At 41.2% G+C, this 15,784-nt stretch overlaps 1 protein-coding gene across 1 annotated transcript; it reads left to right on the top strand.

Moving 5' to 3' along the window:
- The first annotated feature begins 1,153 nt into the window (after positions 1-1,153).
- Positions 1,154-11,759, top strand: ARF4 (ADP ribosylation factor 4). Its single transcript, XM_064432662.1, has 6 exons — positions 1,154-1,453; positions 7,407-7,487; positions 7,976-8,085; positions 9,229-9,300; positions 9,818-9,943; positions 10,805-11,759. Exons 1-6 carry the CDS (start codon positions 1,387-1,389, stop codon positions 10,889-10,891), a joined length of 543 nt encoding a protein of 180 aa, XP_064288732.1. The 5' UTR covers positions 1,154-1,386; the 3' UTR covers positions 10,892-11,759.
- The last annotated feature ends 4,025 nt before the right edge of the window (positions 11,760-15,784 follow it).

The raw sequence follows: 15,784 nt of genomic DNA, 5'->3' as shown, positions 1-15,784 counted from the left end.
AAGTAACTGCCCTCAAGCACAGGGCAGCTTAACTTTCCTAGCCCAAAAAAGAAGTGTAAATACTGAATGCTCTGAACAGAGGATGGGTGAGTATTGGAAACCTAGAACTGGACTCCTCAGATTACAGCTTCCTGATAGGTTTCATGGTTGGTCAGGATCATATTAACATCTTAGGCATGAAATCAATCATACTTTAGATTTAAAGTATGATTGATTTCTTTTGTAAAAATACAGCTTTCCATCTGTAACCACCAGGTTTTGGTTCAGAAGAATAATATTTAGAATTAGAATAAGGTTTTCAACATGCTACCTCAGAGCTATTGTGGATGCCCCAGCCCTGGAAGTGTTCCAGGTGGGTTGGATGGGCACTGAGCACCTTGTCTAGTGGAAGGTCCTTGGCCCTGGCAGGGGTGGCATAAGATGATCCAACCCTTCCAACCCAAACCATTTTATGATTCTGTGAAAAGAACAAGCTTAATTATCTGGCTTAGTAGCCAGATGTTAGGATCTGGTTCAGGACTATCATAATTAAGATTAGCAACGATGTTTTTCTTTAGTAAAGGACAAATAAATACCTTCTGTTAATAGAAGCTGGCCCTGGCTTGGCTCACTTTGTGCCTGGCACTCCCTGCCCCGTACACCGAGCGCGCTTTGGTGCCACACACCCCCTGTGCTGCAGCTCGGGGCCTCTGGGGCACATAAATATATATATATATATACAATTAATAATAGTATAGTAATATGTCACAGCGCTGCCGTTTCTTTCGGTTTGGTTTTTAGTTTTGGGGGATTGGTTTTGGTTATTTCTTTACGAAGTGACCTTGGCGCTATGGGGTGCCTGTGGAGCCTCCCGGAGGGTTGTTTCCCAGTCTCTCCGCGCTGGGAGCAGAGCCCGTTCGGTCCCGGCCCCGCGCTGTGAGGGCGGCGTTCCCGGGGCTGCCAGCTGTCCCCGCGGCCAGGGCGGGCCCCGCGCCACCGGCGTGCCCCGCGCGACCCGGAAGCTGCGCGGGGCCGGCGGGCGCTCCCGCCTACGTCCCCCGTCGTGCCCCGCGGCGATGGAAAATGAGCGCGGGGCGCAGAGCCGCGCGGCGCATGCCGGGAGCCGTAGTTCCCGCCGCGCCGTGGCCGTGTGGCGGAGGGCGGTGCCGCGGCCGGGGGATGTGGCGAGCGTGACGTGATCGTGTCCGCGTTGGAGCCGGGACGGCCGCGGCGAGCGTGACGTGGCAGAGACCGAGCGAGGTCCCCGGTCACAGAGCACCCGCCGCCGCTGCCGGGCTCGCCTCGCGCGCGGAGAGATCCGTGCGCGCACACCGGCCGGGCCGCGCTCCCGCCTGCCCTCCTTCCCTCAGCGCCCTCCCGCCGCCGCCCAGCGCCGCCGGAGCCGCCATGGGCCTCACCATCTCCTCGCTTTTCTCGCGCCTCTTCGGCAAGAAGCAGATGCGCATCCTTATGGGTGAGGGCCACCGCAGAGCCCGGGCGGGCCGGGGCCGCGCAGCCGAGTCCCGCGGAGCGGGAGGGGAGGCCGCGGGACGGGCCGCGGGTCACGGCGGGGGAATCGCCCTGTCCCGGACTGCGGACACCGCGCTGCGCCCGTCCCGTGGGCTGGGGGGGCGCTGGGGAGGGCAGCGGGTGCGGATCGGGCTGTGCGTGCCCTTCCTTTTCTCCCGCCGTGCGCCCGTTCCCCTCCCCGGTGCCGGCGGGCCGAGCCCCGTTCCCGCACCCGCGGCGGGCCGCGCGCCGAACAAAGATGGAATTGCGGCCGGGCAGGGCCGCTGGCCCGGCCGTGCCCTCCTGCCCCGGCACTGCGGCTCCGCCGGCTGGATGTGACAAAGCCTGGTGTGTGCAACACCAGCGGCGTAAGAACTGCCGTATAATGGCCGATTTTCGGCAGCCGTAGTGGCTGTATCCTGTAGTGCTGTATCCTGACTCTCGTGGAAGGGCGTTTCGGTCTAGTCTCCGTGGGCATGAGCTTTGTGCCTCGTGTACAAGCCGATAAAACCCTCCAGGCAGCTCTTGCAGTGCTTGCTTAGTTTTACTGTCTCCCCCGATAATGATTAATTTTTAATATCCATTTATTTTGAAATTACCTGTTCCCTTGATACGGACTGTGTAGGAGTTGAAGCCAGTGGCTCTTGAAGATTCTCACTTTCAGATTATAGTTCAAAAGGTCAAAGCCAGCGCATACTGCATTGGTATTTCCTCCTCCGCTTCGAGTTCTTCCTGCCTTCTTCCACCCACCTACCCACCCCTGCAAGCTTTATGTACAAACAGTTCTTAGCCTCCAATTTTTTCTCAGATTCTGTTACCAAAGTGAATGGAATTTGGTTCATGGCCATTGACCGAAGTAGCTTGTCCTAAGGAACTAAAGAAAGTGCTCATTTGGATGTAGCCAGCAAGGGGAGTGGGTTCTAACTGTGGAACTCCCTGGCACACACCCATCCTTAGTGCTGCCTGCATGTGCACAGCAGACACAGTAGTGCAGCTTTTAAAAACTATAATCTTTCAGGTTCTCCATCTATTTTGTGATGGTAAAGTTCGTTATTCCATACCCAGTAATTTTTATTGTGTCTTAACTATTTGAAATTAGAGACTCTCATCCATTTCAAAATAATCTGAGTCATTTTAGTCTTCAAGACAACTTAGTACATGTGTTGGTTTGAAGGAGGTGATTTGGTTGTCTCCCAAACAGCCAGACTCTTCATATGACTCTTAATGAATGAAGTCAAGTCTCCAAGTGAGCTTGACTGTAGGATGTAGGATGAGACAGAGTCTGTGGTGTTTGTAGTTCTGTTACTTTTTGCAAAGTACTGAAAACAGGAAAGGGATGTCATGCAGATCTAAACTGTTTGCAAGGCTCTTCACTGGTAGGAAATCAGGTTGAATTCAGGTTAGAGATGGCTTTGGAAGGTGCACTTTCTAGCAGTTGGTTCAAATGAATTTATTTTTGTATTTCTTAAAACAAAAAAATATTTTAAGGCCTTGTATTAAAATGCAGGGCTGGATCAGGGCACAGGACAGCACTGTATTTGTCAGGTAGCATAGGAGAGTAGAACTTGGGGTATGTTGTGGTGAGAGTCTGTTATAGGACATAAATTGGATGTTTAGAAGCAGAATGTTACACTGAGTATGACATTATCTGTGTATAACTCTGACACTAATCTCTTCATAGCATTCTGCATTGTCTGTCAGCACTTTGAGGAGAGCTGTCTGAATGACTACTGGGATAGAATTAAAACTTTTCCTTAAGGTTATAATGTTCAGTGTATGGTTTGAAAATGGCATTGTACAAGGTCAAACATTTAAGTTTCTGTAGGTAGAACACCAATTAAGAAATAACTTCATGGGGTAAAGTACTTAGGGGAAAAATGTTATGTGAGCTGATGTCAACAGACAATTAATTTCTAATTATAACTTCCTTTTCACAGCTTTCTTCTGTTTCTGCAGACTTGAAGATTAATTAGAATTAATTTAGCCTAAAACAGACTTTGTGTTATTGAATTCTGCAGAATTTGAGTATTTCTCATCAGGGACCATTACCAACAGCACTCACTTATTTTTTTATGTTCTCAAATTCCATTTATGATATGAAGTGGATATTTAATGTTATACTGTTACTGAAAATTTGGGTTTTTTTTTAAAATACACTAGTATAAGTAAGTATTTTTCAAAAATAATAAGTTACTATTTGGAAGAAATGCAGGTAAAGAAGATTCACGCATTTTCTTTTTAAGTAGGCATAACATGAGGGAAAAGAAAGACCTGTGGGATAGGGCTGAATGTGTGAAAGTCAGATTCAGCAGCTGGGGCATTAAGAGTAGAGACACTGAGTCCTAACCCTACATGTACTGTCTGTGAAACTCTTCACTGATGGGTTTTTGTCCTTTAAAAAAAAGATACCGGTTCACTGTGCACCTTTCAGTATCATAATTTAGTGTTCTGTGTCTTGGTGTAGTTGTGCAAGTGTTAACTGATATAGTAACTACTCAGGAGCTTCAGATGCTGGTAATTATTAAACACATTGGGTGGAAAATGTCTGAATTCTTTGGAAATTGTGTCACTGCAACAGATCATAATAATTTAGCTGTTTTTTATTGGGCAGGTGTTGTTCTAGACAACTGTTGGTTTGCATGCTGTTGGCTTTCTGTAGTTTTTATGAAGTTCTGTGCTGTGATAAGAGAGGCAGCTTGATATTGAGCCACCAGTGATCAGAGTGGGAAGTTGGTTAATGAAGGATGTGACGTGGTCAGGGATGATGGATGATGTACCTAGGGACAGGTGAACTAGAAGCTTGAGATTCAGAAACACAACTGGCAATCTGTGAGTAAAACACCCTTTAAGAGGAGTAAAGGGCTTAGAACCACAGTGATTTTAGCAGTGCCTGAAAGCACTGTAGATATTTTTTTCTCCAGCTAGAGGAAGAGGATGTTTGACTCAGTTTAAGGTGGATGGTTTCAAGTACAGGTCTGCATTTCCCATTTGTACTTTATTGTAGTCTTGGTGCTTTGCAGTACAATTGCTTAAAGTTACACCCATCACTGAGTCTCTTACACCTTGGTCTTGACAGTGGTCACTCAGGCAGTAGAATCAGTGAAGATGTGGAATTGGGAATTTACTTTGTTTGGGGATTTAAGATGTGACTTTTAATCTTGGTGAAGTTTTAAGTTGTGGCAGTGGCTCATAGGTTTACATTTAGTGTTCCAGTTCAAATGTAAACGTGTTTATTCTTGGATTACTAAAAGCAATAGTTACACTTCCTACCAGCTCAAAAGATTAAATGTGATTTAGTGCGCTGAAATTTCTTTAAAGGGTGGTAAATTACAAATTGGAGTAAGAAATATAAATTGAGGCTACGCTTTTCATGACTTGCTTCTTTAGCCTTCATAACATTTGCAGTTTGGCCACAAGAGGAGGTTTTTGCAAATAGGGTCACGGGGATTTGCGTAAGGTCCTTCCCTCAGTTAAGCTTCTGCCTCAAGTGTGAAGTCAGAAGAAGAAAACACAAACCCATAACCCTACAACTCAGCCTGCCTCGGTGCAAAGTCCAACAGCTTAATCAAGAGTTGTGGGTAAGAGTAGATTTAAGCAAGGTCTGGGCTTTGTGCTTGCATGGGAACTGTAGCCTTCTGCCAGCACCTCTGAGGTGCACAAGGGTAGAGAGGGTAACTGGGGTGATATTTTCATAATATGGCAAGTAGTTTAAAATTCTTGGCTAGTTTCTAATTTCTTAACTCTGAGTCATGTCTTCAAATGGATCTTGATACCCCGAGATTAGCTTTTTTTCTTTGTCTTTGTGTTGTTAGTATAAATCTCAAATACACTCGAGCAGTTTGTGTAGACAATGGCATCTTTCTTACACTGGTAATTTTAACAGATCTTATCAGTGTTTGTTATATTGATAATGGAGTAATTTTTTTGGTTGGGAGCAATAAGAAGAGTTTTGAGTAGTAGTTGTAACTCTAATTGTTTCACTAAATTATCTTATTATTAATTTACTGGAAAAAACCCTGCCATATCATGTATAGGCATTATATGTACTTATGAAGGTCTACATGTCCTACAAGTTCTTCCTTGAGGTTGAGCTGTGTGAAAACAGTGTTGGGCCTCAGGCCCTGTGCTGTTAAAAACATTGGTTTTCAGCATAGGGCAGTATTTGAGAGTTCTGAAGTCGGCTTAGAGGGTTTTGTAAGGTGACCTGACACTTAAGTGGTGTGGGGGAAATTGTGGCATTTACAAGTTTCATGACTTGCAAGTTCTTGTGTAATTTCTGCTGCACTGTGACTTTTTTTGTTCATGTTTGTGTGTGGTTCTGAAGGAGGCCAGCACTTAAACAATAGCACACTCAAACCCGGTACATTTCATTTGGAGCATTTTGGGAGTCAAGGAACTTTGGTTTTGATGGTAGATTTCCACCCCACCCCCTTTCCTTCGTGCTGTCATGACATTAAGAATTAAAACAACTTTTTTTTTTTAATATGCAATGACATTAACAAAGAAGCTGCATCAGTATGTTTAATCCTGTGCACACTGTTAGAATATAGGACAATTATAGATAGGGTTTTTAAAATTAGTTTGCTGCAACAGCAGTTTGTGTCTTGAGAAAAAGGAGGTTTTTTAAGAGTTTGGTTTCATTCTGAATGAGTAGGTAATTTTGAATCCCCCTTTTTTTTGCAATGCTAAGGAAACAGTTGTATTATTAATAGGCAAGTCACCAAACCACTTAAAGCTTAATATATTGCAGTTGCAGAGTAGGAAGTTAACTCAGAATGCTTAAGTATGTGTGTTATCCTTAAAAAATGAGGATAGCATTTGGTTTCTTGCAAAAGCATTAATTAGTTCTTTTGATGGGAGGTATTTTTATTTGGGCAAATGTTACTGACAAAAGAGATATTTTGTGTTGTCATGTTTAGTACTTGCTGTTTATGGAGGTTCTTGTGTGCTAGGTTTTGGGTTCTAATTTAAAGAATTCTATTTTGAGTTACATTTATGTGTTCTAAAGTGCTTAGCAATAAGCAGTTTCACAAACAGTTTTAGAAAACTACAGTGTATGCTCGCAGTGTTGGTGATATGTCTAAAAAAATGTCTTTTATGCTTCGTTTTATTTTATTTCTGAAGTGTCCCATATTTGCCACATAGCTTACATTGGAAAACAGCAAACTTATGTTTTGTTTTAGAAATAGAACAGCAGATTTAAGTGCAGAAGGTCTTCTGTAATGACCAACAGTCGTTAGGAGGAGATTCCTAATAGGAGCATCCTAGTGGATCTCACTGTATGGAAATGATACTCTGAAGAATGCCTACAGCCCTTGTGGTATATGTGGAGGGACGATGAGAGCTGTCTGATGCTTGTGGTTTTTTCAGTGCTAAAGAAATGTTTTAGCAAAGGGAGGAGAGGCTGGGAGAAGGGGCAAGAAGTGTCTTTCATGTGTAGTACCACTTTCAGTTGGTCCACATGTGCCTGTGAAGCTGAGCTTTGTGCTTGAGTAAGTGAGGCCTTCCCCAGCTTAGTGAAGTAACAAATGTGTGATCAGTTGGAAACTGTGTGCTGCTTGTAGATTGTTGCTAGGCTTTTAAAATCTTCCTGATTTACACAGAAGAAACTTTCAACGTGAGTGATAAAGCTTAATTAACACAAATACTGAGGAAGATTACTTGAAACTTGTGAGCCTGTAGGCTGTGAATGGAAGCATCTTATTGAGCTTGTTTTTTCCATTACTTGTTCTCTCTCAGTCTGGGTAGAGAAGATGGGAAAAAACATACAGTAGTTTATCAGCAATGAGCTAAGAGTGTTTAAAAAGCTGTTCTCAGTAAAAAAACCTCTAGTACTCTGCATGTAAAATGGCATGCTTTTAAATTAGCAGGTTGTAGTTCAGTTTTGTGAACTAAAGCAAGTTTTCTCTTCCTTCCAGTTGGTTTGGACGCTGCTGGTAAGACAACCATTCTTTATAAACTGAAACTAGGAGAAATTGTCACCACAATTCCCACTATTGGTAAGATCACCAGTTCTTATATCTTTATTCTTGTTATGCTAAACCTGACAGGCCTGTGAAGAGTGCAGGTATTTGCTATCTTTGTGGTTAGAATAAGAATCAAGGCAAACATAACTGTCTGGTACTGCCATAACACAACTGTGTCAGACCAAAGAGACATCCACACCAGAATCCAGCTACTGACCATGGCCAGTAGCAGATGCCCAGGAGGGTAGGAACCAGATCAGTAGCACCATTTCCCCCAGACACCATGAGCCTCACAGTTTGTGGCTGAAGGATTTGCTCAGCCACTTGGACTTGGATTTAAGTGATTTGTGCTTTTTCCCCCCCTCAATAAATTTTCTTCCTGATTTACCAGTTCAGTATTGATAAGTCATTTTATACATATTTGGGAGAAGTGTACCTTAGGAAGTATCTTTAACCTGCTTAGAATTATGTTTTAACACTAGAATTAACTATTTCTAATAACTGAACTCCTTCATTTTTAGGTTTTAATGTGGAGACGGTAGAATATAAAAACATTTGTTTCACAGTTTGGGATGTTGGTGGTCAAGATAAAATTAGACCTCTTTGGAGGCATTATTTCCAAAACACACAGGTAAGAATACTCAGATGGCATTAGTTAAAGACCTGCTTTGTGAAGCCTCATTGTGCTTTGTAGAGTACATATGGAAAGTTGTTTTCTTTCTTTCAGAAAGGCTCTGCACTACTTCCTGCACCTTCTGAGGGTACCCAGATTTTATTCTAGTTGAAGCTAGTTTGTTCCCCTGAAGGCTTCAGACCTAGTTGTGAGTGTAGCCTCTCAATGATCAAGGCCTTTAGGATCTACCAGTGTTCTGTAATGTGCCAGAGCAACTGGTTTGGTGTGAGGAACTCTTAAAATACATGGCTTTTACTATGCTAAATAATTTGTTTTAGTAAGCTGAGCATCTAAAATATGGTAAAAGATCTTGTTACCAGTTGATTGAAAAGTGCTAGCTTCACAATGATGTGATCACCATCAGTTTTTGGGACATAAATGTGATACCTCTGGTTTACAAGTAGTGAGGTAAGTTGCTTATTAGTATCAGAAGACTTCTGCAGTGAGTTTGTTTGGGAGTTTTTTGTGTTGAATATAGAATTGTTTACATGATACTTGTTTGCAGCATCATGCATATGATTGGTGCAGAAAAATATAGAGGTCTGGATTGACAAAAGGGACCTTGCACCACCATACTGTTGTGAATAGAGTAATACTTAATTTCAGTTCCTTATTGCTGTCCTGTTACTAAATACTAAAAGATACTTCTCTTTCCTTGAAGAGAATGATAAAAGCAAGGTTTTCAGACTGAAAGGTTAAAAGTTAATTGTGTAAGAAGAGCACTTGAATAACAGAGATGCCATTAGAAGTGCTATTTGATACAAATTTTTTAAGTAAATTCAGGAATTTCTTTAAAGGTGTGGGTTTTTTCAGTTAAATATGAGATTGTGAAGCACTTATGATTTTCAATAGTGAGTGAAAGGGGAGGGGGAAGAGTTAGTTAATGTGATTTTGCTGCATTTTTTCCCCCTATCTTTATTTTGAAGTTGAGACTTAGGTGGTTGTTCAGACACACATCATTGAGTAAACAGAAATTTCTGTTAAATTTGCACCTTTCTTAGGTAAGCAATCACAATATTCAATATGAGTATTTTGGTGGTTTAAGAATAGTGCTGCACATTTACATTGGTTTTTTTTTGAAATCTGCTTAACTTTCTACAGGGCCTCATTTTTGTGGTAGACAGCAATGACAGAGAGAGAATCCAGGAAGCAGCAGAAGAACTGCAGAAAATGGTAAATATCAGTATCTTCTGAGATATAATCGTTAGACTGACTTGTTCTATTTTTGAATGTTTTTCAGGTTCCCTAAGAGATTTAGGAATGTATTGTTTCAGGGAGTCTGTACAGTGTGTATTGTATTCAGCTGATAATTCTTGGTCACATATTGCACTGAGTTGTAATTTCCACTCTGTAGAGAACCCATAATGTGTCAGAACCTTTCATTTATGAAACCTTGATAGAAATGCAGCAGGAAAAGAATTTTGGAAGAACAGGTTGGTCCTAGAGAATATTTCATCAGCAAGGTGCCCATAAATTTAAATTTTTTTAATTGAAAGGTGACTTCCTTAATTGCGAGTTCTGTTGTATTCTAGTTAAATTTCACTCAAATACTTACTAGTGACTTCAGGAGCAAGAATGAAAATGTTTACAGCCCTTAAATCAGTATTTAGATTTTTTTTTTTAGTGTTTGTTGAAGTAACTGACTTACTTAACTGAGGCAATTTAATAACATGCCTGTTTTTTCTGTTAGCTTCAGGAGGATGAGCTGCGAGATGCAGTGCTGCTTCTGTTTGCAAACAAACAGGATCTGCCAAATGCCATGGCAATCAGTGAAATGACAGATAAACTAGGCCTTCAGTCTCTGCGTAACAGAACTGTAAGTGCTCACCTTTCTGACTGCTGAACTCTTTTCTGCCTCTATTATATATCATAAACGTAAAGTTCCTCTAAGGGAAGGGGTAGTTTTCACCTCTTTCTCTAGAAAGATGCACACACCTGTTGTTAAACTTCATAATGCATAATTCAGGTCCTTGTTTAAAATAAGTGATTTAGAAGTATAATCCAGTGTTCAGCTGTTAGAGGTGTTTCATTTCTCACCTTTTTCTGAAAACATACAAACACTCCAGTTTGTCATTGAAATGCAAACATCCAGTATTTCACAAAGTATGGGAGGGGCTTTGCTGTTTTCTCAGTATTCTGGGAGAACAAATGCATTCTGCATTCCCACCTCCAGGAGGAAATTATGTAGCTTCTAAAACATTAGATTTCTGCTCAAGCTTTAGAGACACAGTTTTGCTTGACATAAACCATCCCACCTTCTGGAATCTGAGTGTCTGTGTTGGCACACTAAGATCCTGACCATAGAAGCTGTTTCAGACATCCATTCATGTAGATAATTCCAAGTTCACTTCCCAAAGAGCAGTCTTTCAGAGACAAGGAGTAGTTTTCAGCATGTAAACCAAATACAAGTTCTGTATTTGTTTCTTGATGCCTTAAGCTATGTGGTAGCCTTTGCTAGGCCAGCACTTGAATTTCTGGATAACGTCTGAACCTTCTCTACACTACATGTACTTCTCAAAATTTTTAAAAATATCATTTGTTCAATCTTACAGCACTAAACAGTATTTAAATAACACTGGTATAACACATAATTATAACAACACTAAAGAGTGTCACATACTGTCATAACTTGCATTTTTCAGTATTTAAATTGAATTTTTGTGTTCTGCATTAACAGTGGTATGTCCAGGCTACCTGTGCTACACAAGGAACTGGTCTGTATGAGGGACTTGACTGGCTGTCAAATGAACTCTCAAAACGCTAATTCCAACTGGATGACTCTTTCACCAGGGACATGTTTGATATAAGTGGTCTAGGCTTGTTACAACAAAATTAGTTTGCATCTTGGTTATTACAGTATCTGGAACTGATATTTGGGCAGGATATTACAGCGTTTCAACTTGTTTCATTGCCAATTTATTGTTTACCGAGCTACATGTTGCAAAGGTAGCAATATGCTTGGGTAAAAATCTCCTTAACTTGGAAAAAGTGTATCTTCTGATTTTATTCCCCTTGTTAGCCTAAATGCCTGAATATAGTTATTGTGACATCTTTAAGATCTGTTTTGAATACTCTTTGAGCCCCAATAAATTAATGTTTTAATTTTTTTTCTCCCTGCTACTCTTAGTTTACTGATGCCCTGTTTCATTCCTCAGACAGTCTGCTGATTTAAAAATGTAGCATTCCGTATGTATTTATTTCTCTCCCTTGCCAAAAAGATTTCCTAATAATGCTTGTTCCAAGCCAAGGAAATGCTCTAAAACACTATACAAATCTACTGCACTGAGGAACATTTTATTAATCCTTGGGTTCTGTCAGCCCAACTTGCCTTTGTGTGAATTGGATTTGATGGGTAGAATAGTTCTGTGCTGGTTGCGAAGAGCTCATGTTGAGGTTGTTTTTAATATTCAGCAGATTGTCTTCCTTTATATTGTATCTTTTTTTTTATGTTGCATGTTGCTTTTTGGTATCAGCCTGACTATTTTTGCCCAGTGTATAATAGTTCTGCTGAAGTTTTACTGTTTGTTGGTGAACATATCTTCATAAGGAAATTTTGGAAAATTCATCAAACTCAATGGATTCGTTTCTTCATAACCCACTTGGAATTATTCCTAATAAAATGATAAAATGTATAGTTCTGTGTATTCTCTTCTTGATTCCTGAAATAGTCGAATGCAAATTATCACTTATTCTTTCTCCATATAATGAGCTTTCCTGCAGCTTGAATATGAGCACCAGACTCAAATTTTCATTTGTTTGGAGCTGTGTAGTGTGGGACATGGAAGGGAGGCAACCAAGTTGTATACAGTGCAGTAGAGTAGCTGTCATTGGGGCTTACATAATTCTGTAATGTCTTTTGAAGTTGTAAATCTAAAATTCCTTTCAAGATGTCCAGATATGAAAATACTAACAGTTAAAAAATTGTAATAAAACAAATTTGAACTGCCTGAAAAGCATGCATGTCTGTTTCATAGTTTTATCTACATGTCCAAACCTACATGGGTCCCATCAGGAGAGTCACACATTCTGTTGGTGGCTAGCTGGGAAGGTAACCTGAGTGCTTTTGCAGGGATATAGCAAATATTATAATAATGCTGCTAATCACCCCCCAAAAATCATCTCTACACAACTGCTGCTGGCTGTTTTCATAGTTCTGTCCCCTGACACCTTTGTAGTTCAAAAGGCATAAATTAATATGTGTTTTGAGGCTGCTACTAATGGGTAGTTTAGAATCTATTTTAGTTGCCTGTCTGCTGTATAGGCAGATACTGTCCAGCCCTCCAACTAAAATGTGCTGTCCTGTCGATTGGATGTCTTTAGGAACCCACAGCATGATTCTGTTGCACTTTCAGGCTAAGTGCTTCTCATTTCCCACCCAGGTCTGGTTACCCTTGCTACAAGAAATCCCAGTGACAAGGTCTGGTAAACTCAAGCTAGTTTTGGTTCAGAACACCTTCCTGGGCAGCTTCTGCTGTGAGGTTTAAGTTCTTAGGAGGTGCTGTCACTGTGAGCACAGCTAAGCAGGGAACATTCCAGAGTTTTTGAAAACAGTCCTTAAATGTCTTCAGTGTGTAACGGAAACCCAGGAGACTGTAAGGTGAGAAGGGTTTTGCCTGCACCTTTAATGAGTTGCTGATTACTTATTAACCAAAGCTGATATACCCATGCATTTGATCAGTAGCAGTGGATGTGCACATTTCTAGCAATGAAGTTCCTTGAATTAAACCTTAAAAGTTACACCTTGTTCAGAAGAGACAGCTTGTCTCTAATACAAGCTGGTTTTTTGTACTCCCAATAGGTTAAAATTAACAATGCTTGTTATACAGTTAGAGGTAGTTAAATGAAACAGTAGCACTTAAATTGGGCCTATTACCATGAAGGAAACATTCTGCTTGGTAGAGATTTAATTATTTTTAAATGAGTAAGTATTCAGGTTTAGGTGAGTTCCATTGAGCCACTATGCTTTTCTGTTGCAGCATGTGTATACAAAGTTCATATTTCTGAGTCATCATGTTTTTGTATCAGTAGGTGTAACTCTGCTATAAAATGAACAATTTCTCAAAGTCAGAAAGTAATGAAGATGTTGAGCCCAATTTAAGAGTGATGGAGTTTGCATGAGGGTTAAGGCTACAGCTTGCACTGAAATGCAGGAAGACAATGTTGTAGATCAGTAACAACGTACAGCACAGCCCTGTTCTTCAGAGAAAGATGAAATTCCCATGAACACCCAATTTTCTCATGTCTGTTAAGAGTTTTGATACTAACATGGTTTGTCATTTCCCTATCAGAAGACAAGTACCTGAACTGAGCTGCTGTCCCCGAAGTTCAAAATCTTGAACAGGCATGAGACTGCTAAAAATGTGCTCCTCATTCACTGTAGTGACAGGAAATCCTGAGTTCCAGTAGCTGAAATGTCTCTTTGTATACATTACCATCTATATTCAAACAAATGGGTAAGTTATGCTGCACTGGGGAGTTAGTCAAGTAATATGTATGTACAGGAAGCTTTATTTCAGTGTGTCAGATGGCCAGCTTACCTACAGAGAACAAAATACTGAAGAAAGAGTGTGTTTTCTTTTATTTGACCATGGTGACACAATTTATTTCTCAAATATTAAGTACATGCATGATTTTCATTTTTTTAATTGCTTACAAGAATAGCCCAGGTTGTGTAAAACATTGGTTTGGGGTTTGCCAGTAAAGAAAATTCAGAGCCCAGTTATTAGTCCCTTGTTAGTCTAAGAAATCCTTCTGTAAAGGTCTGGACAAAGACAGTTTGAGTGCAATATGATGAAACTTTGCACATCACCTTGTCCAAGTATGTCTTTCCCACCCTTGTCAAGAATGGGGACTTAGGAAACTACATTTTATATGCTGCCATTGGATTTATGAATAAAACTGAGCTGCCAAAATGGAAATGTTTAAGGCCTTTCCTCTTACTCGGTAGGAGTCAGAAACAATTTTCCTTCTATGCCAAGAACATGAGAAACAAGGCAGCCACACAGTTAATTTGACTTGTTGAAAGCTCTGATGCCTTAGCACACTGGGTATTTTTCCCCTTGTTTTTTCCATACCATTTTTCTCCTCCCTTTTCTTCATCCTTCTCTCAATCATATTTTACATATAGGTACTTACTTAATGCTTCAATTATACCTTTCAAAAATAGCAGTGATACAAGAGATGTGCAAGAATTCAAGTCCTGTCACAGGAGGATAAGAGACCTCTTTGTCTGGAACAGATATGGCCAGGAGAAAGAATAATAGGAGTTTCAAGTTGCCAGACCAGTCTGAAAGATCTGGCAGAACTTGGTTGCTTTTGTACGTATCAAATACACAGGTAAACATTTCACAATACCCAGAGCCTAAAAATGAGCCAAGTGTGCTGCCTTCAGAAGGTCAGTGGTTTGAGTGCCCTTAGTTCTGTAATATTCTTGTGAGTGATGAGTTTGTCCACAGCAGGAGCCACTGTGGAAGAAGAAACCTCTCCCTCCTGAGGCAACACCCAGGTAGGAGGCAGCACTGTCTCTCTTTAAGTTTAATGAATCTGAGATGGGAAATTCAAGTAGAAGGCAAATAGATTTTCCTTTTTCCTTAACAGGTAGTCTGGGAAAGTAGAGTAACAGAACCAAAAAAATTCCATCTACACTTACAAAGATGCAAAGAAAATCCTACCCAGTTTTTTTGTTGTGAAGGGCACGAAGCTTTCCAATTGCTAGATGAGGAACAAGTACAGGTGAGTTTAGGTTTATGAAATAAAATGGAGACAAGTTATATGGGACTTGTACAAATGTGAGTTCTGGATGTGATTTAGAGAGGAAGAATAATTGCTGGGCAAGGTCCAGACGTGTAGGGAGGGCCAAAACAGGAGTTAAAAATCAACGTATGTGCAGTGGGAAGCACCATCTGTTACCTTACACAGATGTAAATACAGCTTGGGAGCGTGGGGGCTCTGGGCCAAAGGTGTACCTAAGAGTCCAAAAAACTCAGGTTTTTAGAACTGTGCCTTTCCTAATCTAGACCCTAGTGCTGCATTCTCATTCTTGACATGCGACAGGTTCCTGACACATTGCTGCTATTGGCAGTCAGCCTCTGCTGCTGCAGTTTCCTGATTAAACGGAGGGTACTGGGTCTGGAGATTCCCCAGCATCAGCTCACAGGGCTGAATTTCTCCTAAACACAGTAAAGGATTACCTGCCATGTGCAAGGGCCTGTTCCAGTGCCGTGTTTGTCCTCACCACTTGCTTCCTGCAGATTCCAGCTTCCCTTTGCACTCCCTCTGCCTGGTCTGCAGCGAGGCAGAGGCAGCAGCCAAGTGCCAGCAGAGCAAGAGAGGGAGCTGCTGTTTCTCGGAAAGGAAGCAGAGCACCAGGCAAGTCTGTTCTCTGAGCAGCTCCATCTTCTGGATCCAGGGACAACTTACAGATTTTTAATGTTTTGGGAAAGACAAAGTAACCCGGTTGCAATGGATCAGTAATTAAAAATGAGGACAACAACGTTCTTTAGAGTTACAAGGGGAGCTCAGCCTGTGTAAGTTATGCAATCTCACTTCTAAACTTCACAATTGCAATCTTATTGTTCTAAGTGACTGAGATATTTGTCCTGCTGGCCCACAACCCTGCATTACTCAGTGGAGTTTGGTTTTTTTCCCCCCTCTTTTT

This window comes from Passer domesticus, chromosome 9 (genome assembly GCF_036417665.1).
Source record: "Passer domesticus isolate bPasDom1 chromosome 9, bPasDom1.hap1, whole genome shotgun sequence".
In the NCBI taxonomy this organism is placed as follows: domain Eukaryota; kingdom Metazoa; phylum Chordata; class Aves; order Passeriformes; family Passeridae; genus Passer; species Passer domesticus.
Note: the sequence above shows the minus strand (reverse complement) of the source record. Positions and strands in the feature narration are given on the sequence as shown.